Source organism: Canis lupus, chromosome 6 (assembly GCF_048164855.1).
Source record: "Canis lupus baileyi chromosome 6, mCanLup2.hap1, whole genome shotgun sequence".
Lineage (NCBI taxonomy): Eukaryota > Metazoa > Chordata > Mammalia > Carnivora > Canidae > Canis > Canis lupus.
This window is the reverse complement of record NC_132843.1, coordinates 60,120,949-60,145,203: the sequence shown is the minus strand read 5'-3', so window position 1 is coordinate 60,145,203 and position 24,255 is coordinate 60,120,949. Positions and strand designations below refer to the sequence as shown.

Genomic DNA, 24,255 nt, shown 5'->3' with positions numbered 1-24,255 from the left:
AGTACAAAGCACATTTCAACAAATTATAGAAATATGATGACCACAAATTGACACATTCATTATTACCACATTCTATTCTGTGGTAAGAGTTCTTTAAGAGTTGTTGTTTTGAGTATGTTTCTCTGTGTGTATATATGTGTGATTTTTACTGTTCCTTTTTCCTTCCTTTTCAATCATTTCCACAGCAGGTCAGGATTCCTATCAACACAGGCAATGGAGAGTATAATGGAAAAGGCACCCAACTTGGAGCCTAGAGCCCTATATATTTATGTCATCTCAAGCAAACTGGCCATCTGTGATGAGGAGCAAATAATTTCTTTCTTTTTTTCTTTTCTTTTTAGAAGATTTTATTTATTCATGAGATACACAGAGACATTAGTAGAGGGAGAAACAGACTCCCTATGGGGAGCCCAATGCGGAACTCGATCCCAGGACCCCAGGATCACAACCTGAGCCAAAGGCAGATGCTCAAACACTGAGCACAGAATAAATCAGATGCCCCTAATTTATTCTTTCTGAACCTTAGTTACCTCATTTGTAAAATGTAGATAATGATTTCTCTTCCTATACCTCACATAGTTATTGTGAGAATCAAATATAATGATCTATGATTTCACAAACATCTCATAAACTATAGCACCATACCAATGGGGCTGTCATTGCTGACATGGGGCTTTTTCACAGCGATATGACATATGTAAGTTCATTTTATGTAAAGTATTCATTTGGTTGAAATGAAGACAGTTATTCTTCAAAATATTCTTTGCTGGAAGAAGATGTAGAAGGAATAAATGTACAAAAACAACTTTTTCTATGAAGATAAAGCATTCAAATGAATTATAAAATGCTATCATGATACAACTGGATTGGATTTTAATTCATAAAACTAAGGGATTACAGCAGCAGTAAACACTGGTAAGAGAAACTATAATCTATAGCTAGATTATATTGATTAATTAATAACCTGAAGTCCAATAATTTCTGAGAAACTGTCATTCTATCCAAGTATACCATATTGAAAAAGATCAGTCTCCTTTATTATCTAGAATTTGTTTGGACTCTTCTGTTTCAGGGTAACAAACATGAAGTTCCTTAACAGGACAGGCATTGTGCTAGAGAATGAGGATACAAAGGCTGTTTATACTCTTGAGGAGCTTCCAATCTGCTGCAGTAAGCAGAAATATGAAAAGATAAATTCAGTAGAAAGTAGTCCTGTAATAATACTCCCATAAGTTTGGCCATTAGTGGGTACATGGGGTAGGTGTTTAGTTTAGGATGATGTATAGGAAGAACAAGGCAAAGTCCAAAGGCACAGGACTTCTGATTTGGATATTGTTGCAGGAGTATGAATTAGATATGTTATAAATTACGACAAAGGACAGGAGGTAGGAATAGGAAATGGTATTTGGGATAGAAAGGGCAGCAAGATCAAAAGCACAGAAATCCAGAACAGCGTGGTAAGTAAATGACAGACTTGTCCTAGGAGTGAGAGAAGACAGTGCTGGGAGTTAGGCATGGATGGGGCCATGTTGCACTTTGTATGTTATGCTAAAGACTACAGATTAATAAAAGTATGATATACATATGTGATGAGATATTAAAATTGAAGTTTCAATTGAGACATTAAGAGAAAACAGATTCGTATATTGAAGCCAAGTTCCCAACAAACTGTAGACCTTACAAAGAAATGTTTTAGAGCCAGTTCTATTACATTCAACCTCTCAGAACAAGACTATAAAAAGTGGTCAGGGGGCGCCTGGTTGGCTCAGTCAGCTAAGCATCTGCCTTTGGCTTAGGTCATGATCTTAGGGTCCAGGCTCCCTGCTCAGCGAGGAGTCTGCTTCTCCTCTCTCTCTGCCCCTCCTCCCAGCTTTACGTGCTCTCTCTCTCTCTTAAATAAATAAACAAAATCTTTTTTTTTTGAAAAAGTGGTCAGAGAACGGAGAAGGGAAAGGGTTTTGTGAGAGAGAACTTCTGGAGAAAGCTGTGAGGCTCATCTTCCTGCTTCCCACCAGGGAAATGGGCAGATGATGCATACAGGGTGAAGTTTGAGTCTATCTGGAAAATTTAAATGATGAGAAATGATGAATTGTTGGTGGCAGAACCGAAGAGGGTTGATACTTTTAGATTAGCTTGCACTCCTAGAGTTTGAACCTAAGAGGGTTGATGCTTTTAGATTAGCTTGACTCCCAGAGTTTGTCAGGGCAAAGGGTGTGTGGATATTTCCTGTGGACCAGAGGACTAGAAGGGTGAAGAGACCAGAAGAACAAGAATTCCTTCCGAGAAATTGTGAAAGAAGTTGCTAGTGAACACCTGGGACAGACATGTACACACTAACCTCAATGAAACCACAGATGATAGCTGCTCAGAGATGAGACACTTGTTATCCTATGATGGAACAGGCAGTTTTAACAGGCTGTCAGCCAGGCTCAGACAGCATTATGGGATGCTAAGATAGTACTAGAACTTTCTTATCCCCTTTTCTCTTCTTTCTGTCTCCTCTTGCCCAGAACCTTCTGGCAACCTTCTAAAACCATGGTTAGCAAACTGGAAGGGAAGAGCAGATGAGGAGAGAAGTAGGTGGTTTACAATATTTCCTACTCCAAAGGAAGGCAGACTTCCTGTAACTGGCGTGGCTGGGGCAAGTTTGCAATTTTGATATCTTGGACTGAATACCAGTAAGTTCTGAGTCAAGACCTTTTTATTTAAATCAACAAAAGATTAAATAAATAGACTAGTGACCTAAATATAAAGATAAAAATCATGAAATGTCTAGAAGAAAACACAGGTGAAAATCTCTTGGGACATAAAAAACACCGTACATGCAGCTGGTGGGAATATAAAATAGGTACCGATATTCTGGAAGAGCTCGGCAGTTTCTTACATACCTAAACATGTGTTTACCATCCAACCCAGCAACTGCACTTACGTGCACTTATACTAGAGAAGTGAAAACTTATGCACATGTAACTTTTCTTCATGTGTACGCAAATGTTCTTCAGTGAGTCAATGATTTCACAACTCTGGAATATCCATACAGTGGAATACTACTTAGCGATAACAAGGAATAAACTAATGATAGATGCAACAACTGGGTGGATTTCAAGGGCATTCTATGCACTAAAAAAAGGGTAATCTTAATTGGTTATTTGCCATATGATTCCATTTATATAATATTCTTGAAATAGCAAAACTATAGAGATGGAAAATTAGTGGTTGCGAGAGGGCAGGGATGGTTGTGGGGAGGCAGGTATGACCGTGAAGGGGCAGAGGGAGTTCTTTTCTGGTAATGGAACAATTCTATATCTTGATTGTGGTGGTGACTATACAAATCTATACATAGAATTAAATTGCATAGAACTATAAACACACAGAGATGAGAGCTTGTGAAAATCGAGTAGCATTTGTAGTCCAATTAACAGAATTATACCAAAATCAATTATGTGGTTTTGATATTATAACATGGGTATAGGATACAGCTATCAGAGGAAGCTGGGGGAGGGTTTTATAAGACTCTATGTACTATTTTTACAATTTCTTGTGAGTATATAAATTCAAAGGAAAAAGTTAAAAAATCAGTTCTAATTAGAAGCTCAACAAGCTCAGTATATTGTACCCAAATCCTCCCTACAAATGAACACCACACTTAACTTTTAGGTATCTCCTGACGGTGAACAAGCAGACTGCTTTAAAACCATGCTTTGTCAGTAAGCCTCAGAATTGAGGACATCACTGCAAAGGTTTTTACTTGAGGGATGTTTAAAGGAGTTAAGAAAGTTCTCCATGTGTTATCTTTACCTCAAGATACTGGTAAATTTCAGTAGCGCTTCCAGAGTAAGGGTGCAACCTGACAGACAGTTGGAATCTTAGAATGCCTGACAATGTAGTATGTCCATTTCCTAGTGTTTAAAACTTTTTATTTTATTTTTTATTTATTTTTTTTAATTTTTATTTATTTATGATAGAGAGAGAGAGATAGAGAGAGAGGCAGAGACATAGGCAGAGGGAGAAGCAGGCTCCATGCACCGGGAGCCCGACGTGGGATTCGATCCCGGGTCTCCAGGATCGTGCCCTGGGCCAAAGGCAGGCGCCAAACCACTGCGCCGCCCAGGGATCCCCTAAAACTTTTTAAAAGTGCATTTGAATTAAAGGTATATATTTCAGTCTTCTCCTGTCCCAACACCCTCTCTCATGACATGGCTTTAATTTGAAAATGTTGCCAACATTGATTCCAGGAAATCACTTTACTGGCTTTTATCTGATTAGATGGCTTTGGAACTATGATGACTTTGTGACATCCTATTGATTTTGCCTCTAAAATGTTCCTCCTATCTTGTCTCTGCCTCTTCATTCCCAGTGTCACTATCCTTCTTATAGCCTTCATTATTTCTTACAATAGCTTTTTGCTAACCGGTTTCCCAAACTTAGTCTCTGCAAACCAAGTCATTTGAAATTTTCCATTCCTGTATTAATCTATATATGCACAATTCTGATTAGGTCATTTCCTTGCTCAAAAGTGTTTAAAGGCTCCCTATTGCTATGATAAAATCCAAACTCCTTAGTATGACATTCAAGGACATCCCTGTATATGGAATATTAGGTTGAAAATAATTTTCACTCAGAATTTTAAAGACATTTCTCCACTGACTTCCAGTTTTCAGTATTTCTATTGAGAATTATAATGTGATCTTCCCACTACTCTGGTATGTAACCTATTTTTTCTTTCTAGAAGCTTTTAAGAGTTTTTTTTAAGCCTCAGTTATCTGATATTTCTTGATGATGTAAATTGGTGTGTGTGTGTGCGTTGGGGAGGAGGTGCTTTTGTCTTTTTTCATTCACTGTGCTGGGAATTTGATGGCCTTTCCAACCTGGACATTTATGTTTTCTTGTTTTGAGACATTTTCTTGTGTTGTTTCTTTGACAATTTCCTCTCCGAAGTTTTTCTGTGTTCTCTTTTCCTAAAATCTTCTGGGTTGATTTTCTCAATTTTTGTTCCACTTTCTGGGAGAGTGATTTGACTCAAGCTTTTATATTTTTAATTTCTAAGCTCTCTTTCTTGTTTCTTTGATGTTCCTTTTCTTGTATCTTCTTGTTATTGTTCCATACATGTACAATCTTATCTTTTGAAAATATTTTGCTTTAAAGTTGTTTTGGCCCTGTGTGGTGTTTCTATTTCTCCTGGGTTGTTTATTTTCCCCCTCCTATTTATTTGGTTTGCTCTCCTTCATGATAGAGACTCTCCTCCAATATCTGGAGATTCTTGATTATCTGTTTATATTTCATAGTAAAGCACTGGAAAACACGAGGGAAGTTTTGTGCAATGGAATAGAGCTTATAGACTAATGAGCTTCACTCTATAGTATTTCCGGGCCAGCTGGTTTTTTTTTTTTTTAATAATTTAACTTTTTTATTGAGGTTGAGACATGATTCACACCCCATAGAATCTATCCATTTAAAGTATACAGTTTTCAGTATATTCAGATTTGTGCAATTATCATCACAATCTAAGCTTAAAACATTTTCATTGCTCTAAAAAGAAGCCTCATGCCCACTTGCAGTCATTCCTCATTCATCACTTCCCCTATCTTATATACCCAGCCTCTGGCAACCATTAATCTACTGTTTCTATAGATTTGCTTATTCTGGACATTTCATATGAATGGAATCATACAATATAGGTCTTTTGTGGTGGGCTTTTCCACTCAGTATAAAGTTTTCAAGATTGATCCATGTTGTAGCATGTATTAGTACTTCATTCCTTTTTATGGCTGAATAATACATTTGGCCTTGAACAACCCAGGTTTGAGCTGTGCAGGTGCACATACTTATTAGTGGATTTTTTTCAGTAAATACAGTTTGGTACTATAAATATATTTTCTCTTCCTTAGGATTTTAAAAACATTTTCTTTTCTCTAGCTAATTGTACTGTAAGAATACAGTCTGTAATATACATAACATACATTAATTGACTGTTTATGTTACCCATAAAGATTCTTGTCAACAATGGGCTATTAGCAGTTAGGTTTTTGGGGAGTCTAAAAATTATATGTGGATTTTCAACACACACTTAGGTTAGCATACCTAACCCCTGTGTTGAGTTCAAGGGACAACTGTAATGCATTGTATTGATATATCATGTTTTGTATATCCATTAATCAGTTGGTCATTACCACTTTTTGGCTAATATGAATAATGCTGCTATGAATATTCATGTATAAGTTTTTGTGATGACATATGTTTTCATTTCTCTTGGATATACTTATGAGTGGAATTACTAGAGAGGACTGTAATAGGCCAACACAAATGTTGCTATCTGTAGGTCTTTTTATGTGGGTTGGTTCCGTTTCTCAAATTTGCTATGTGATAAATGTAAACCTGACTGCTGGCCTTCAAGAGCTGTGTGGTGTTGAATCATTCCAGAGTTCTAGAGGTAGGTAGATAAATCAACCTCATTCTTTTGTTAGAGATTGCTAGTTGTCCTTCTAATGTCTAACCCTCCCACCTTCCTTAATAACAGACTCTTGCATTATGGGGGGAAATGATGTACCCAGGTACAACATTTCCCAGCCTCTCTTGCAGAAAGAGGTGGCAATGAGACACAACAGAAGTCACTGGATGGGGTTTCAGGAAAATGGCTTTAAAGGAAAAACACTTAGCTGGAAGACAGGCACCATTTTATGATACCTGAAACATGGGTGCTATGGCTGAATCTTTAGTAGCTCCACTCTATCTGTAAAGAGATCCTTTAAGACCCTAAGGATGGCAGAGGGAAAAGCTCAAAAAGAACTGTGCTCCTTTAGCCAGGCCTGGACTGCCCACCTTCAGATTTCTTTTTTCTTTTTTAAGTGAGGAAGAAATAATTTTGACTGTGTAAGCCATTACTATTAACTACTAGCTGATCTGAATCTGAAGTGATAGAATTCTTTTCAGAATTTCATTCTGTAGGCAACTACATCTGATCCCCTAATTTTAAGTAATCTATCATTCAGCTTTCTCCTTGTTTCATCAAAGATGGATCATATTTCTGTTTTTTATACTCAGCAATTTTTAAGACAAAAAAGCAGTAGCTTTTTTCCCTACCAACTTCAAAACTGGAACTTTACCTTTCCAATTTTATTTCCTACTTTTCTGCCTTACATACTATCAATTATTCAGTATTTCTCTTCAAGCTCCATAATCATCTAGAATCTGCTTTTGCTCATTATTGCTCTCTTCCTGTGTCTCTTTCTATGTTCATATAATACCTGTTGCACTCATAGGCCACTGCGCTGTAAGGTTGTTCCTGGTCATCCAAGAGCAAGTCATCTCACCTCACTTGTACCATTTCTCCCTGGACATTAACTTCTTTTGTTGGACTCTCCTGAGGTTGGGGCCATGTTTTTAGTTCTCCTCATTCCTTTGTAGCACATAGCTTTCTGGTGTGTATCTAACCATCACACATCATAGATGTTACTGTACATCAAGAAATTTGGTTTTTTAGAAATATTAATTGGCAAAACTTCACTTCTTATGCCTGTGCCCCCACAATTTCATAAAGGAAATTCTGAGTTTAAGGATCATTATAAATTGACCCAAAAAGCAACACCAGTACCAAATTCCACCACAGCTTTATAGCAGAGTTTATGGCTAGTAGATCATTGGCTAGACAAACCTGGAGAAAAAATAACCAAACAAATATAATACATCCAAACTCTAGTGAGTATATCCATTTATGGGAAGAATAGTTTTTGAAAAAAAAATTTTTTTTTTAAAGATTTTATTTATTTTTTCATGAGAGACAGAGAGAGAGAGAGAGAGAGATGCAGAGACACAGGCAGAGGGAGAAGCAGGCTCCATGCAAGGAGCCTGATGTGGGACTCGATCCCCGGTCTCCAGGATCACACCTTGGGCTGCAGGCAGCGCTAAACCGCTGTGCCACCGGGGCTGCCCTGAAAATTTTCTGTATAGGAAACTTCTATAATTCAAATGGATTTGAAAAATATAAATATTTGAGATTTACTGGTACCTTTTTATTATGCTATATTTGAGACACAAATATACTACTACTGATTGAAGCAGAACTGCATGGAAGGCACATATACTAAATTTAGGTCACTGAAAAGACTAAAAGTACACTAGCTATATAAAAGCAATATAGGAGACTCCAGGAGAATACAACCTCTTGGTAGTTCAATCTAAGCATTCCTTTAGGCTACCTAAAGCAAAATGGAATAGGAGGGAGCATTTTGAAATTATGAAAGTGATATTTAGTGCAAGTTTAAAAAATAAAGTACACCTATAAAAAATATTTCCCTGTCACTCAAACATATACATGATGATGCACAGTTTAAGAAAGTTGGAGTGTTTCAGTAGTTGTACAATATCCTAATTCTTAAAAACCAATATTCTGAAAAAATGTATCATTACATTTTATTGACTTATTTATAAAATGCTTTTAATTCTTAGAATGATGAAAATTGTAGAATAATAGGAATATAAGGAAAATATATGAAAAAAATCAGCTTTTTTATGATTAAAACAAAGAGGTATAAAAGAGATAATTAACGATATGACTACACAGCAAATTGGACTGACTTGCAAATTTCACAGAGCACCTCTAAAGTGGTTCAAGGATAAGAATCGCTGATAAAGCAGTATACTGTTTCTCATCAACTAAGTATGGGAGACAAGTTACTTAATCTACAAAAAAGGAGAGTAATTCTCTGCCTGGCAAATCTATAATCTGCCATTACAGAGACTGTAATCTCTGTTTGTTACATAGATAGCTAAAAATAATGAACTTTGAAAGAAAAAAAAATCCAGGATAAATAAGAGTATCAAATATGAAAGGCAGACAGGAGTTCAAATCCAAGCTCTACTACCTACTAGCTGTGTGACCTTGGGCAAGCTTCTCAATTTCTTTTATCTTAGTTCCTCATCTGCAAAATGAGGGTAATAACAGTATCTAGAGTTGTATTACATGAAAGACTACCTTAAAAATAGTTGGCAAATAGAAAGCACTCAGTAAACGCTAGTGATGGCAGCAATGTGTCAGAAAACAGCAAGTGCCATTTCCTAAATTTTGACCAATGTGGAAATATGAAGCATTAAAAATGTGTTCTAGCACACATCCAACAATTTTAGGTTACTCTCCTTAATGAGCTATGCATCTGGCGGGTATGCAAGCTGACAGCCCTAATAATCAAAATCTTGCTTTTCATACATGTCTTCTAGATGTGACTGCAAACCAATACAGCTGATTCCACATGCTGTACAACAGAGAACTATGTAGCTGTGAACTGCATGGACTTAAGCCAAATTGCTCAAGTTCCAATACCATTTTTGCTATTTACTAAGCTGTATGATCTTGGGCAAGATTGTTTAATCTCTCTGTGCCTTGGATTCTTCATCTACAAAGTGGTGATAATAATATTTATCTTATAGGGTTACTATAAACATTAAACAAGGTAATGTATATAGAGCACCTAGTGTAGTGCTCAAAACATGTTTGCTATTGTCATCATCATTCTATAGTCCTTCTACAACAGAAAGATACATCTGTGACCATTAGAATTTAATTCGATAGAAACAGGACTTAAATTAGTTCTTACTTTCCAATATTATAGGATTCTTAAACTGCCAGGGCATCTGAGCCAATACTCTGTACCTTGCCTCAATACCAGCAAGACAAAAAAAAGTGAATTTAGTATTGGATCTTTCCAATAATCACTGATACAAAGTTAGAGATGACCAAAAATGCCTTATCAAAACCCACTGAAGACTTGCTTTCCCTGTTTAAAACAAAAACAAAACCAAAACCGCCTCCTGTTTTAAGCAAGTTAACTTCCTACCTGTCATCTGCATTACGAAGGGATGGTAGCCGAAAGCTCGTGTTTCTGTCAAGCTTTGATTGGCTTTTGGTCCTCTTGATGGAGCCTTTCAGGCGCTTGCTGAAGAACCCCTAGGATGAAAAGGCAGAAGGTGACGGGAGAGAAAACCAAAAGAGCACCTTGATGTCTCCTTACTCTTCTGTACTACCTCTGAAAAAAATACTACAATTTTTATAATGAATACCAGAAAAAGAATCCAGCTTTTAATGTTTTAATTGATAAATAATGGGACACCTGGGTGGCTCAGTGGTTGGGCGTCTGCCTTCAGCTCAGGGAATGATCTCATGGTCCCCAGATCAAATCCCACATCAGGTTCCCTGCATGGGGCCTGCTTCTCCCTCTGCCTGTGTCTTTCCCTTTCTCTCTCTGTGTCTCTCATGAATAAATAAATAAAATCTTTTAAAAAAATTTATAAATAACAGTTGCTTGAAACCACCTGTTAATGTGATGAAAAATTTTTTTCTTCTAGGATAACTGGTATAATTAAACTTTTTGATAACACTTATTTCTTAAATAAGAGAAGTTTTATTCTAAGAACTACCCCCCCACCCCCAGCAAAACCTCTCAAACCAAAAAAAAAAAAGAATTACGTAACTAGTATAAGGTAATGTGTTGGTAGTCTCAAAAGTGTTAAAGTTTGGTCTTTGTCACCTTGGGTATGTTATTTGTAAACTTGTTTTAAATGTAGCTAAACTACAAGACAGTGTGGTACTGGCACAAAAACAGACACATAGATCAATGGAACAGAATAGAGAACCCAGAAGTGGACCCTGAACTTTATGGGCAACTAATATTCGATAAAGGAGGAAAGACTATCTATTGGAAGAAAGACAGTCTCTTCAATAAATGGTGCTGGGAAAATTGGACATCCACATGCAGAAGAATGAAACTAGACCACTCTCTTGCACCATACACAAAGATAAACTCAAAATGGATGAAAGATCTAAATGTGAGACAAGATTCCATCAAAATCCTAGAGGAGAACACAGGCAACACCCTTTTTGAACTCAGCCACAGTAACTTCTTGCAAGATACATCCACGAAGGCATAAGAAACAAAAGCAAAAATGAACTATTGGGACTTCATCAAGATAAGAAGCTTTTGCACAGCAAAAGTTGTGAAGAGTCAACAAAACTCAAAGACAACCTACAGAACGGGAGAAGATATTTGCAAATGACAGATCAGATAAAGGGCTAGTTTCCAAGATCTATAAAGAACTTATTAAACTCAACACCAAAGAAACAATCCAATCATGAAATGGGCAAAAGACATGAAGAGAAATCTCACAGAGGAAGACATAGACATGGCCAACACGCACATGAGAAAATGCTCCGCATCACTTGCCATCAGGGAAATACAAATCAAAACCACAATGAGATACCACCTCACACCAGTGAGAATGGGGAAAATTAACAAGGCAGGAAACCACAAATGTTGGAGAGGATGCGGAGAAAAGGGAACCCTCTTACACTGTTGGTGGGAATGTGAACTGGTGCAGCCACTCTGGAAAACTGTGTGGAGGTTCCTCAAACAGTTAAAAATATACCTGCCCTACGACCCAGCAATTGCACTGTTGGGGATTTACCCCAAAGATACAGATGCAATGAAACGCCGGGACACCTGCACCCCGATGTTTATAGCAGCAATGGCCACGATAGCCAAACTGTGGAAGGAGCCTCGGTGTCCATCGAAAGATGAATGGATAAAGAAGCTGTGGTTTATGTATACAATGGAATATTACTCAGCCATTAGAAGCGACAAATACCCACCATTTGCTTGGACGTGGATGGAACTGGAGGGTATTATGCTGAGTGAAGTAAGTCAATCGGAGAAGGACAAACATTATATGTTCTCATTCATTTAGGGAATATAAATAATAGTGAAAGGGAATATAAGGGAAAGGAGAAGAAATGTGTGGGAAATATCAGAAAGGGAGACAGAACATAAAGACTCCTAACTCTGGAAAACGAACTAGGGGTGGTGGAAGGGGAGGAGGGTGGGGGGTGGGAGTGAATGGGTGACGGGCATGAGGGGGGCACTTGACGGGATGAGCCCTGGGTGTTATTCTGTATGTTGGTAAATTGAACACCAATAAAAAATTAATTTATTTAAAAAAATAAATGTAGCTAAACTATCCCAAAATAGATAATCATTTATGAAACCACTGAACATCTAGATTTCAGAACAAAGTAGTTTATAGTTTTTGGCCTCTGCTTGCCTCCTACCACCTCCATCAAACTACCTAAAGTTCCTATAAACATTTCCTAGTCTTTGCACCTGGTAAACAATGAGCACCCAATAAAAGTGTGTAGAATAATGGAATAAATGCATACATGAATGATGATGGCCACTGCTTTCAAGTAACAATTCTACTGTTGGCAGATGAAAGGGCAGCTTACGTAAATATACAAAATGTCTTAGAAAAAGTTAAAATTCAAAGTATTTTGATGCTGAGAAAATGACCTTCTAATCATCTTGAGATAAATATTATCTTGTAAAAGCTACATACAATAAACATTTCCATAAAGAAGAAAAAGAAATGCTGAGTCAAGATCAGCATGTCAAATCTTTTATATTCTTTTACTAATCACCAAAGCCCACTGTTCTGGGTGAAGACTATATTAATCAAGATACACTGGGTTATATTTATCTCACCATCTTAGTACATATCTATCTGTGAGCAGATCAACTAAGGGAGATGGGGGCTTGGCCCTATGCTACTCTCACTCAGGGACTTAGGCCAAAGGAGGCTCCTCCTCTGTGCATCTATTAGTTGCTTCAGCAGGAGAAAGGAAATGTGGCAAGTTATGTACTAGTTCTTAAAGCTTCATGTCATTTCTTGTCTCATCTCACTGGACAAAATCACATGATCACACCTAAATTCCATGGGAAAAGGGTATACAATTGTATCATGTATCCAGAAAGAAAACTGGGAATATCTGGTGAACACTAATGTAGACTGTCACAGTGTGCTTACCCATGCCAAGTATTTTGCAAACACACAGGCATTGCTCTCTCCATTTGGAAAAATGGAAACAAACTTATTTGAATCAGAAGTAAAACTATTTAGATGACTTAAAAAAAAAAAAAAGACCTTATTTCTGTAGCCCAAAGAATAAAGCTAAAAATCCTAGAAAATACCACAGACATAATTCCCTAGGCTGTTTTTATTATAGGTGCATAGAAACTGACTGGAGAGAAGAAAACAAAACTTCTTTTTTTTTTTTTTTTTAAAGTACTACATTTCTTTTTGTTTCTATTTTTTAAATTTTTTATTTTAAGTTCAACTTAGTTAACATATAGTGTGTTATTACTTTCAGGGGTAGAATTTAGTGATTCACTAGTTGTATACAACACTCAGTGCTCTGATCATGTGTATATCATGTGCCCTCCTTAGTGCCCAATTCCTCAGTTACTCCATCCCCCAACCCACCTCCCCTCCAGCAACACTACTTGTTTCCTAGAGTTAAGAGTCTCTTACGGTTTGCCTACCTTTCTGCTTTTATCTTATTTTTCCTTCCCTTGCCCTGTGTTCATCTGTTTTATTTCTTAAATTCTACAAATGAGTGAAATCATATGGTATTTGTCTTTCTTTGACTGACTTATTTTAGTTAGTATAATACCCACATTTCCTTTTTTTTTTTAAAGATTTTATGGTTTTATTTTATTTTTTAAGATTTTATTTACTTATTTAAGAGAGAGAGAGCATGAGCAGTGGGCAGGAAGGGTAGAGAGAAGGAGAGGCAGACCCCTTACTAAGCAGGAACCCCAATATAGGGCTTAATCCCAGGACCCAGAGATCCTGACCTGAGCCAAAGACAGAAGCGTAACCAACTGAGCCACCCAGCTGCCCCAAGATTTTATTTTTAAGTAATCTCTATACCCAATGTGGGACTTGAACCTACAATCCCGAGATCAAGAGTTGTAATGTTCTACCAACTGAGTCAACCGGGCTCCCCTAAAGTACTGTATTTCTTAGAGACAGGCATTTGTCTGGTCTCCTGTACAATTTTAGCATTGCTAGGGAAAGTCACTGCCATTTGTTCTCCAAGGCAAAGGCTTTATTTACTACTTATTATGATTCAATCAGGATGAGTCACCACATTTGCTCACAAATGTAGTTAGCAAACCAGACATAAGTTTATAGAATTCTATTAGGATTGTTTATGGTTGGTTCAAAAACCACTGGCTTAAGTTGAGATTTGGCCCAAGGACTTGCTCATATACCATATATAAATGTATTTCAAAAAAAACACAGTTAACAGAATGTACTGGTGGATGTTCACTCATATAGCCACTTTTTGTGGCTCTTACTATATAATACTTTTTTTAAAAAAAAGATTATTTATTTATTTATTTATTTATTTATTTATTTATTAATGAAAGATACAGAGAGGCAGAGACACAGGCAGAGAGAGAGAAGCAGGCTCCATGCAGGGAGCCTGACGTGGGACTGGATCCCGGGTCTCCAGGATCACACCCTGGGCTGAAGGCAGGCACCAAACCGCTGAGCCACCCAGGCATCCCTAAATAATACTTTCTTATTTTAATCCATTTATTTTATAAATATTTGTTTTATGTCTATTTGTTGTAAAGCATCAGGTATTGCAAGAGAATCAAAGATAAAACAAACACAAACTCTGCCCCCAAGGAGCTTATAGTTTAATATGGGATATGGAGACTAATTATAAGTATATATGACACAATCAGGGAGGTAAGTGGTCTTAATGTATGGCATATTTAACCACAAAATATCATTTTTCGTTGACTCTAGGACACCACTGATTGTAAATAATACTATTATTTTATGTACACTATGAAAAAAGCTGCCAATAAAACTATAGCACAATGCTTTATCACTTAACATTTTTATTTTGTATTAAAAAAGTTTTATAGACTTACTTAGGCAGGTTTTGTCATATATCGTGATTACATAAAAAGAAAATATGGTTAAGGTATTCCTAATACTTCTTTCTTCTGAACTACTTTTTGACTTGGAGTAGTTGCTGTACATATTTTTCCACAAAATATCATCCTGTATCTTTTTGAGAATATTGATGGCAGAGTTATCTTAAAAGAGTAACTTAAAGGGATGTTAAAATGTGAAAAAAATGTGCATCTCAGATTGATAATGTGGTATTATTTTAGAAAGGTACATACAAATTTCAGGATTTCAGAGAAAGATGAGGTTACATCATCTGGAGAAATAAGAGGAAGTTCTATGGCAGAAGTGGAATGAATATGCTAGGTCCCAATGGGTAGACAGGATTTGGGTTTGGGGGTGCTGAGGAGCAGAGGTATTGTATGGAGCACAGCTTGAGAATGTCATGGAGATAAGAATACACTGGGCATCCCTTAAGTAGATGTAGTATGGCTGATATATAATTAGAAGTAGCAAAAAATAAGGTTGGGAAGGTGGTTGCCCACTTATTAATGCATACTTATTGCTCCCATTGGCCCTTAAACTTTTGAGGGAAGATGTAAGATATAATGTTTTATTCTATTTTAACATCTACCACAGTGTCTAAACTTTAGTAAGCACTCAATATCTATGTGAAACTATGGTTGTTCTGGGAATACAGATAAGGGAAAGTTTAAGATAGCCCAGAGTAGTAATATTTCATAGAGGTGGTAGAATCCACAACAAAATTCTGCTTTTATTTCCTTGATAAAATTGAAACATGGTTCTCACCTGAGAATACTGTTTAGCTCAGGCTATAAAGGTTGCTCTGGCATCAGTCTATTTAGCCATGTGGTCTCCTCCCACATAACTAAACAGATGATGCCACTAAAAACTCATTATATCCAAGCAAGTCTTAGCTTCTGCTATGTCTCTGTCCCAGACCAACTATGCAGTGAGCCAGTTTCTCAGTAACATTACCCCCTCACAGTGTATGGCATGCCCACTTGCCCTGCTTCTTCTGAGCAATTCCTTATGAAGAGATCACAATCCTTTGCACCAAGCAATTCTTCTGCCTTGACTATAGATTACTGGACCAAGGATGGATAACTAATATAAAAGTACCTAAGAGAGGGGGCCTGGTAAGAGTTCTTCCTGAAAGATACGGTATCATTTGGTACCTACTAAATATTCTAGTCTGATTCCTGGCCATTCCCTGCTGTACACTTTACTCTCTAGCAACTCTGAAAGCCTGACATTCTCTATGTTCACCATGCATCTCTGCTGCTGTTCATATTCCCTTCCTTTTCCCTGGCTAAGTCATCCTTTGAGACTCAGCTGAGGCATGATCTCTTCTAGCATGTTTTTTGACATGACCTACACCTTGCTCTAGATGAGGTGGCCCTCCTCTGTGCTTCCAAGTATTCCAAGTAAATACAGTCAGTCTTACATTCAGCATGCTGCATGCCCACTTATGTGCCAACAGCCTTCCCTCTAAACTCTGAATTCAGGGCAGGGATGAAGCAACCTTTAACTTCCCAGGGCAGGTCTGGTATCAGGCATTTTGTAGGGGCTCAATAAATGTCTGTAGGACGGAAATAAAATGGACTGTGAAATGAATAAAAGCCATTGTTGTAGTGTAGAAAGAGCAGGCAACTCTGAATCAGAATGTGTGGCTTCAAATCCTGGCTCCAATTTCTCCTATTGAATGACCCTGGACAAGTCCTAATTTCCAAGTTTCAGATTTCCCACCTGTAAAATGAGGAATAAAAAATCGTCTTCCTGGGGCCATTCCAAAGAATAAATTAACTGAATGGAAAAGTACTTTTAAAATAATGGAAAAATGGGTCCCTGTAAGTATTAAGTGAATGTGAATTTCGGGTGAGAGACCACTGAATAGATGAGGCAGAATCACAGTTTTTCCCCTTAGAAACAACCACATCAAAGGAAGGGAAGAAATAAGTTCCACAAATAGCAGGGATTTTTGGCTCTTTTGTTCAGTGATATATGCTAGTACCTACAGGAATACTTGGTACATCATAAGTACTCGATTAACATTTGTTGACTGACTGAATTTACTGAAGGTTTTCTGGATATGAAGCACTGGCTAGGAGCTTTCCAATATGCAATACTGTTTAATTGATGCAACAATGCTACAAAATAAGTATTCAGCAACTTGCTTCAGGTAACCCAGTTGGGAAATGAGGAGTCAGAATTTAAACCCAGGATATTGAAAGTACCTAAAAAAAAAAAAAAAGTTCATTCATTCATGTATTTATTGAGCACCCTTTATTGGCCAGATACTTGAGGCACTTGACATGTATCAGTGAACAAAACAAACACATATCTTTGCCTTCATTAAGTTTCATATACTAGTAGGAGACAGACAATACACAAAGAACACAATAAATTAGTAAAAGACAAGTGCTATAGAAAAATAGGGTCATGTAAAGAGCTGAGAATATAAAATGGTCATCATGATAGGCCTTTTGGAGAAATATTACACTGACTAAAGACTTGAAGGAGGTGAGTTAGCCTGCAGATATCAGAAGGGAAAAGCATTCCAGGCAACACGAATGGGCTGGGCAAAGGCTTTAGGTAGAAGAACTCCTGGTATGTTTCAGAAAGAGCCAAGAGGTCAGTGTGGCTGGAGTGGAGAAAGCAATGGGAAGGGTTGTGGGAAATGTCTCAGCAGTGGGGTGAGTGGACAGATCCTGCATGCCATTGTGAGGACTTTACCTTTTACTCTGATTTCTAAAGAAAGCAAAAGTGAGAGACAAGACCATCCAAAGTAGTCACAAATGAGAAAGCATTTGCTTTTCTGAGAGAAATAACTTATAGCTAAAGAGTAGAAATGTGTACTGATTTAATATGGTTTTGAGCAAGAATATGCACTATGTGAACAGTTCATTTTTAAAATCAACAGTAGATCACCTGTCAACAGCTGGGATAGAACATGTCTGACTTTTCCCAAGTCACACAGCTGCTAAGTGGCAGAGTGTAACTTTATGCCCAGGCAGCCGGACTCTGGAACCTTTGCTTTTTAACCACTATACTACACCGATTCCCCATGTTCTCATTTCTCTTCAAAATACTTCTAGGCCCTATAATATAACACATTTTCTCCATGTGTGCTGCACTTAACTTCTACACATCTCTTATTACAGAATTATATACCACAAAAAAGAAAGAAATGCACTATGACAATTCGAAAATATGAGGGGGAAAAACCCAAAACACCCACTAAAGTGACATGTGACAGAAAAATTTGCCCCTAAGCCTCCTATCTATATAATTAAACTGAAGTAAAATAAAAACTCTATTGAAATTACTTTTATATTGAAATTACTTTTATATGACCACTGATTCAGTGGTCACTGTCAGAAAAAAAAATTCAAATATAAAATTTACAAAGAGATGGATATTGAGAGGAATATACTGCTTTCACATCAAGCTATAACTATGTCTTATGTGAATGATACTCCCATGAGCTGACTTAAAAATCCAATAGCATCAATAGAAACAAAGGAAAAGACTATAAATAAACTGATTTCCTCCTTCTGACACCAACCTCATCTAAAAAGACACTAACAAAACCCTCATAACAAATCCTACCTCATCCAATACTCCTTGGAAATACTGTTGCTACCAGCTACTGTTCTGAAAAACAGTAGAGAGCTTATCATTTAAGCAACTCCATTGTCATATAGCAAATGATACAACTAAAAGGACTTACTTTAATTAGTTGGTACTCCCTCTTTTCTGTCAAAATAAGGCTTAAATTTAGCAACTGCCAGGGAAAGGAAAAGCCAAATGTTGCCTTTTTCTGGAGCTTGGTATATGTTAAGAGAGCAATAAAAGTTGTTCTCCACCTACAAACCAGAGTAACCCCCGAAGACTGAACTTGGCTATCAGGGCATGTCTGGTAACTGAAATAAAACTGCTGCTATGCAACCACTCTCAGAAGCCTCCATGATGGTAACGAGAGCCGCCGACTTGCCCTTGTCCTTGGGCTGCCTCTGGTCCCTTAAGACGGGGTGGGGGTGGGGGGGGGGAGTGGAGACAGAAAAGCATGTCATCACCTTTTACACAAAAACACCATGATCTGCAACCCAAGCCTGCTGCCATCCAGTGTGAGACTTTTTCTTATCAAAGGCTGCACCAGGGATTAAGGAAATCCAGATGATTTAAGTAACTTTACGAGCAGTTCCTTAAAATATTACATGCCTCACAATAAGAAAATGCTACCTTGTCTACTAGAAAGGACCCAGGTGAGAATTGTTCTCATCCTGGCTTCTTAAGTTTTCCCCTAATTAGTAGACTCATTTCTGTGTATTTGTGTGTTTTAGCAGTTCATGGAATTATGGATTGCAGTTATGAGAAGGGTGATGTCCTATATAAATGATTCCTTTCCTTATCTTTTAATATACTTTAGGAACTTACAGATGTTCTGAAAATGTTCACTAGAATTCAGTTGTGGACAATTAACAAGAAAGAAGGAAAAGGAAGGGTAACTGAAAATGTTAAACTCCACTTTGCAGTCATCATATTTCATTTCCTTAGTTTATCTTCCAGTTTGGGAAGTCCAAATACAAAGGGAAACTCTAGGTAACAAGGATAACAACAAAAGAAATCGTTGCAAAGTGCTCTCTAGTTAACAAGCAGTTTCATTGTGGGTAACATCCCCCCTAGTGGGGATTTTTGTTTGTTTTTGTTTTTGTTTTGCAAATTAAAGCATCAAAGGGAAAAAGAAAAGGTCCTATAATAAATTACGATTGTTTTTCTAGCTCAGAGCTGATGAATCAGAATCTTTGGGTGTTGAGCAGTGATCTGCATTTTTGACAAACATCTCATGATTCCCTTTTATTTAACAAAGTAAAACATTATGAAACTTTAAAACATATAAAAGCACATACATTAATACATTAACCACATATCCATTAATCAGATCGAACTCACATTATCGAACTTACTAATAATAATTGATATATTATTAGATATTAAAGTATAAAAGTAAAATATGTATATGTATTATATATACATGCTATTAAAATTATTATGATATGTATGACATACTGATATATTAAGATTTGTTTGGGAGGGCAAATACCTTTTCTACCCCTAAGAATATTCTTTTTTTTTTTAAGATTTTATTTATTTATTCATGAGAGACACAGAGAAAGAAAGAGAGAGAGAGAGTGAGAGAGAGAGAGAGGCAGAGGGAGAAGCAGGCTCCGTGCAGGGAGCCCAATGTGGGACTCGATCCCGGGGCTCCAGGACCATGCCCTGGGCCTAAGGCAGGCGCCAAACCACTTAGCCACCCAGGAATCTACCCCCCCCCCCCAGAATATTCTTTGTCTTTAGAGATTCATTTTCATTTGATAGAACATTGTTATATCAGATTTTTTTTGGTTATTACCTTCCTGTTAAATTTTTTCAAACCTTTTACTTTCAACTTTTATATGTTATAAATGTATCTTTTTTTTAAAAAAACATTGAGTCTATTGAGGTATAATTTATGAAAGGAAAATTCACTATATTTAGGTTTACAGTCTGATGAGTGTTAACAAGTATATATGCTACTGCTGAGATACGGATTTCTATCACCCAAACATTCCTTTATGCCACTTTACAGTCAATCCACTCCTCCTACCTCAGCCCCTAGTAACCACTAACCTGCTTTGTCCCTACAGTTTTATCTTTTACATACTGTTATAGAAATAGAATTATGCAGAATGGAGTCTTTTATCACTTAGCACACTGCTTTGGGAATTGATCCATGCTATTGCATGTATCAGTAGTCCACCATTCCTTTTGATTCCACATATGGATATACCAAAATATGTTTACCCATTTGGCAACTGATGGACATTTGGGTTGTTTCCAGTTTGGATCTTAGGAATAAATCTGCTCAAAAAAAAAAATGTGTGAACAAGTCTTTACGTGGACATATGGTTTGGGAGTCACAGAATTAAAAGCTTCATTGGAAATTCACAAACAAATAGCATGGAGACATGGCAACTTTTTAAAAGGATAAGATGAGATGAGAGATGGAGTGGTGGAGGGAACTTGAGAAGGAATCCCTGTTTTTTTCCTTTCTATGTAATTTTAGATTTTACAGAAAATTCAGAAAAATAGTGGAGAGTTTTCTCTTGCACAGCTTCCCTTAATGTTAACATCTTACATAACCATAGTAAAATTATGAAAATGAGAAAATTAACATAGGGTAGCATACCAACAAATTACAGATCCAATTCTAATTTCACCAGTTTTTCCACCATATTAATTTTCTATTGCCACAATAACAAATTACCACAATAAGGTGGCTCAAACAGTACAAATCTTGTTATCTTACAGTTCTGTGGGTCAAAAGTCCATAGGTCTCACCTGGCTAAAATCAAGGTGTCTGTAGGGCTATATTCCTTTCTAAAGGCCATAGGAGAGAATCTGTTTCGAGCCTCTTCCATCTCCAAAAGCCACCCACACTTCTTGGTTTATGATTCCCTTCCTCTATCTTCAAGGCTAGCAATGTCACATCTTTCTGAAAGGTTCTGTTTTAAGGCCTTGTGATTAGATTGAACCCACCTAGATAATCGATGGTACTCTTCTCACCTCAAGGTCTTTAGCCTTAATCCCTTCTGCAAAAGTCTCTTTTGCCATGTAAAATAGCATATTTACAGATTCTGTGTAAGATGTGGACATCTTGGGGGCCATTATTCTACCTTTCTTCCACACATAGTTTATATAATTATTTTCTTACAAGTGGGCATTTAGATTGTTCCCAATATTTTGCAATTTATAAACAGTGCTGCAAAGAATATCTTGTGCATCTGTATTTTCATACTGCTGGAGGTACACCTGCAGGGTACACGGTTAGAAGTGAGATTGCTGGGTCAAATGGTAAGCATGTAGGTAGCTGTGCCGAAATCTCCTCTAGAAGGATTGTACTAGTTTGTATTCCCATCAGCAATGTATGAGACTGTCTGTTTCCTATGACCTCACCAACAATATTTGTCATACTATATAGTTTTTGCTAGTCTAAAAGGTGAGATAGTATCAAAATATTGTTCTAACTTGCATTTCTCTGATTATAAGTGGGTTTGAACATTCTTTCTATCTGTTTAGGACAATTTTTATAGCATTTGGAAACTACTATTCAAACTTTTCCCCAGTTTTTCTATTGGGTTTTGGTCATTTGTCCCTCAAATTTTAATGGTCCTTCATATGTTGTGAATGTTTTCTCTCAGCTGATTGTCTTTAACTTTGTTATGATGTTTTTTTTGCCACATAATTTTTTAAAAAGAGTTATTTTACAGGCTGGAGAGAGAAAGTGTGCACACGCATGTGCGTGCGTGAGTCGGGGAAGCAGCAGAGGGAGGGGGAAAGAGAGAGAATCCCTAGCAGACTCCGCACAGAGTATGAACCTGATGTGGGGCTGATCCCACAACCCCAAACTGAAACTCAGCCGACTGAGTCACCCAGGCACTCCACCACACAATTTTTTAAAATATTTTTTTATTTATTCATGAGATTGAGAGAGAGAGAGAGAGAATGGCAGAGACACAGGCAGAGGGAGAAGCAGGCTCCATGCAAGGAGTCCAACTTGGGACTCGATGATGCCCCGGGCTGAAGGCAGCGCCAAACCACTGAGCCACCCGGGCTGCCCCACCACACAATTTTTAAAAACATTCTTGCCTCTGGCTTGTCAGTAACCATTACGGAAAGTTTTTTCCTACATTAAGGCTATCGATGCTTCCTTGTAGTACTTGTATGGTTTATTTTTTATTTTACATTTATTTTTTTTTTTAATTTTTATTTGTTTATGATAATCACAGAGAGAGAGAGAGAGAGAGAGAGAGAGAGAGAGGCAGAGATACAGGCAGAGGGAGAAGCAGGCTCCATGCACCGGGAGCCCGATGTGGGATTCGATCCCGGGTCTCCAGGACCGCGCCCTGGGCCAAAGGCAGACGCCAAACCGCTGCGCCACCCAGGGATCCCTTTACATTTAGATCTCTAATCCATTTGGAGTTCACCCTTATGTGAGGTGTGAAATACACATCTCATTTTATCTTTTTTTTCCAAAATGGCCACTACTCACTTGTCCCTACACTATTTGTTTCAAATGCCAACTCCTCAGGAAACTATTCCTGATTTCTCTAATAGGAGTTATATAGTCTCTCGCCTGTGATTATCTAAACTCTTTTGTTTATATTACTGTTTTCCTCTGTCTTGACCAAAGATTAGTTCTATTCCTATGCCATATCTCCTACTGAGTCTTAACTCCTATTTTATATACCCTGCTGAGACTTAACTCCTGAAGGCAAACATTACTGAATTCATCTTTGTATTTCTTCAATGCTTAGCATACAGTAGATTACTTAATAATATACTTGCAGAATGCTAATGATTAACCTGAATTATTAAGAAAAGTCCAATACATTCAAGAAAAGTAGTGAAAATATCTAATACATTCAAGGGGGAAAACTCCTTAAAATTATTAAAGTTAAGCTAAATCTGTGTTTAAAGGGGAAAAGTTTAGTATCTGGAATATTCACTTCTGTAGACCACCTCAGTTCCTGCTAATGAGATATATGTTGATTTTCTTGTGACTGGCAGAGACTACTGATCTTAAGTTCACAGAATACGAATATAAGAAAAATGGCTTTAAGGGATAAAATAATGAGAAATGATGGGTCAAAACTAAGAAAGAGAACATTCTCCCGAAGTGAGGTCTATTAGTCTATTGGACAATGTCCCAGAGGTTATCAGGGAAGCCCGAAAAAGCATCAGATAATATAATGTGAGAGACACTTTTTCATTGTCAGGGGAGATGGACTAGATGAATTTAATTGAAGTTTTCCATCTCTCATTTCTAGGACTCTAAGAATAAAAGCATCACAGATTGGGGGAGGGGGGTGGCTTTAGAGCCTAGTAGTAATTTAAAAAAATAAAATTCTTACTGCCTCTGGTGAAACAAAATGCACCTAAAACTCATTATTATGGAAATGGTGGTAAGCAAAAGATACAAATAAAACAATATAATTATTCTTTACTAATATCTATCAGGATGACTTTTTAAAAAAATATAGAAAATGGGGAAGTGAAGGAGAAACACATCATGGAAAGGATTTTATTAGGTATACTTCTAAAGGCTATTTCCTAACTGTACTGTTTCTAATGCTGGAAGTATTTTTTTTTCATCATAAATTTAGGCCCCAAATATTAACATATTGATCCTTAGTATATAGTACCTCCCCCCTTCCAAATCTCCAAGGATCTTAAAATATCTGTATAGTATTTCATTAGCATAAAAGAGGCATCATAGGCTTTAGAGTAGGTCAAACAATTTGCTCTTGGTCACACATGTGAGACACTACCTGAACATACATTTAAAAAATACAGCTCTTAAAAAAAAAAAAAATACAGCTCTTATCACTCCTTTGCCTGTTTTTATGTACAAGCTCCTAAATGCTAATAATATAAAAT

The 24,255-nt window shown here is 37.1% G+C and overlaps 1 protein-coding gene across 13 annotated transcripts in view; it reads right to left on the bottom strand.

Annotated features, from left to right (window-relative positions):
• Window positions 1-24,255, bottom strand: part of RASAL2 (RAS protein activator like 2) — a 347,482-nt gene that overhangs the window by 50,998 nt on the left and 272,229 nt on the right. For all 13 annotated transcript variants that reach the window (XM_072830776.1, XM_072830777.1, XM_072830778.1 and 10 more), the window contains one exon: window positions 9,831-9,940. In XM_072830776.1, coding sequence (XP_072686877.1) covers window positions 9,831-9,940 — 110 coding nt within the window. The remainder of the gene's footprint in view (window positions 1-9,830; window positions 9,941-24,255) is intronic.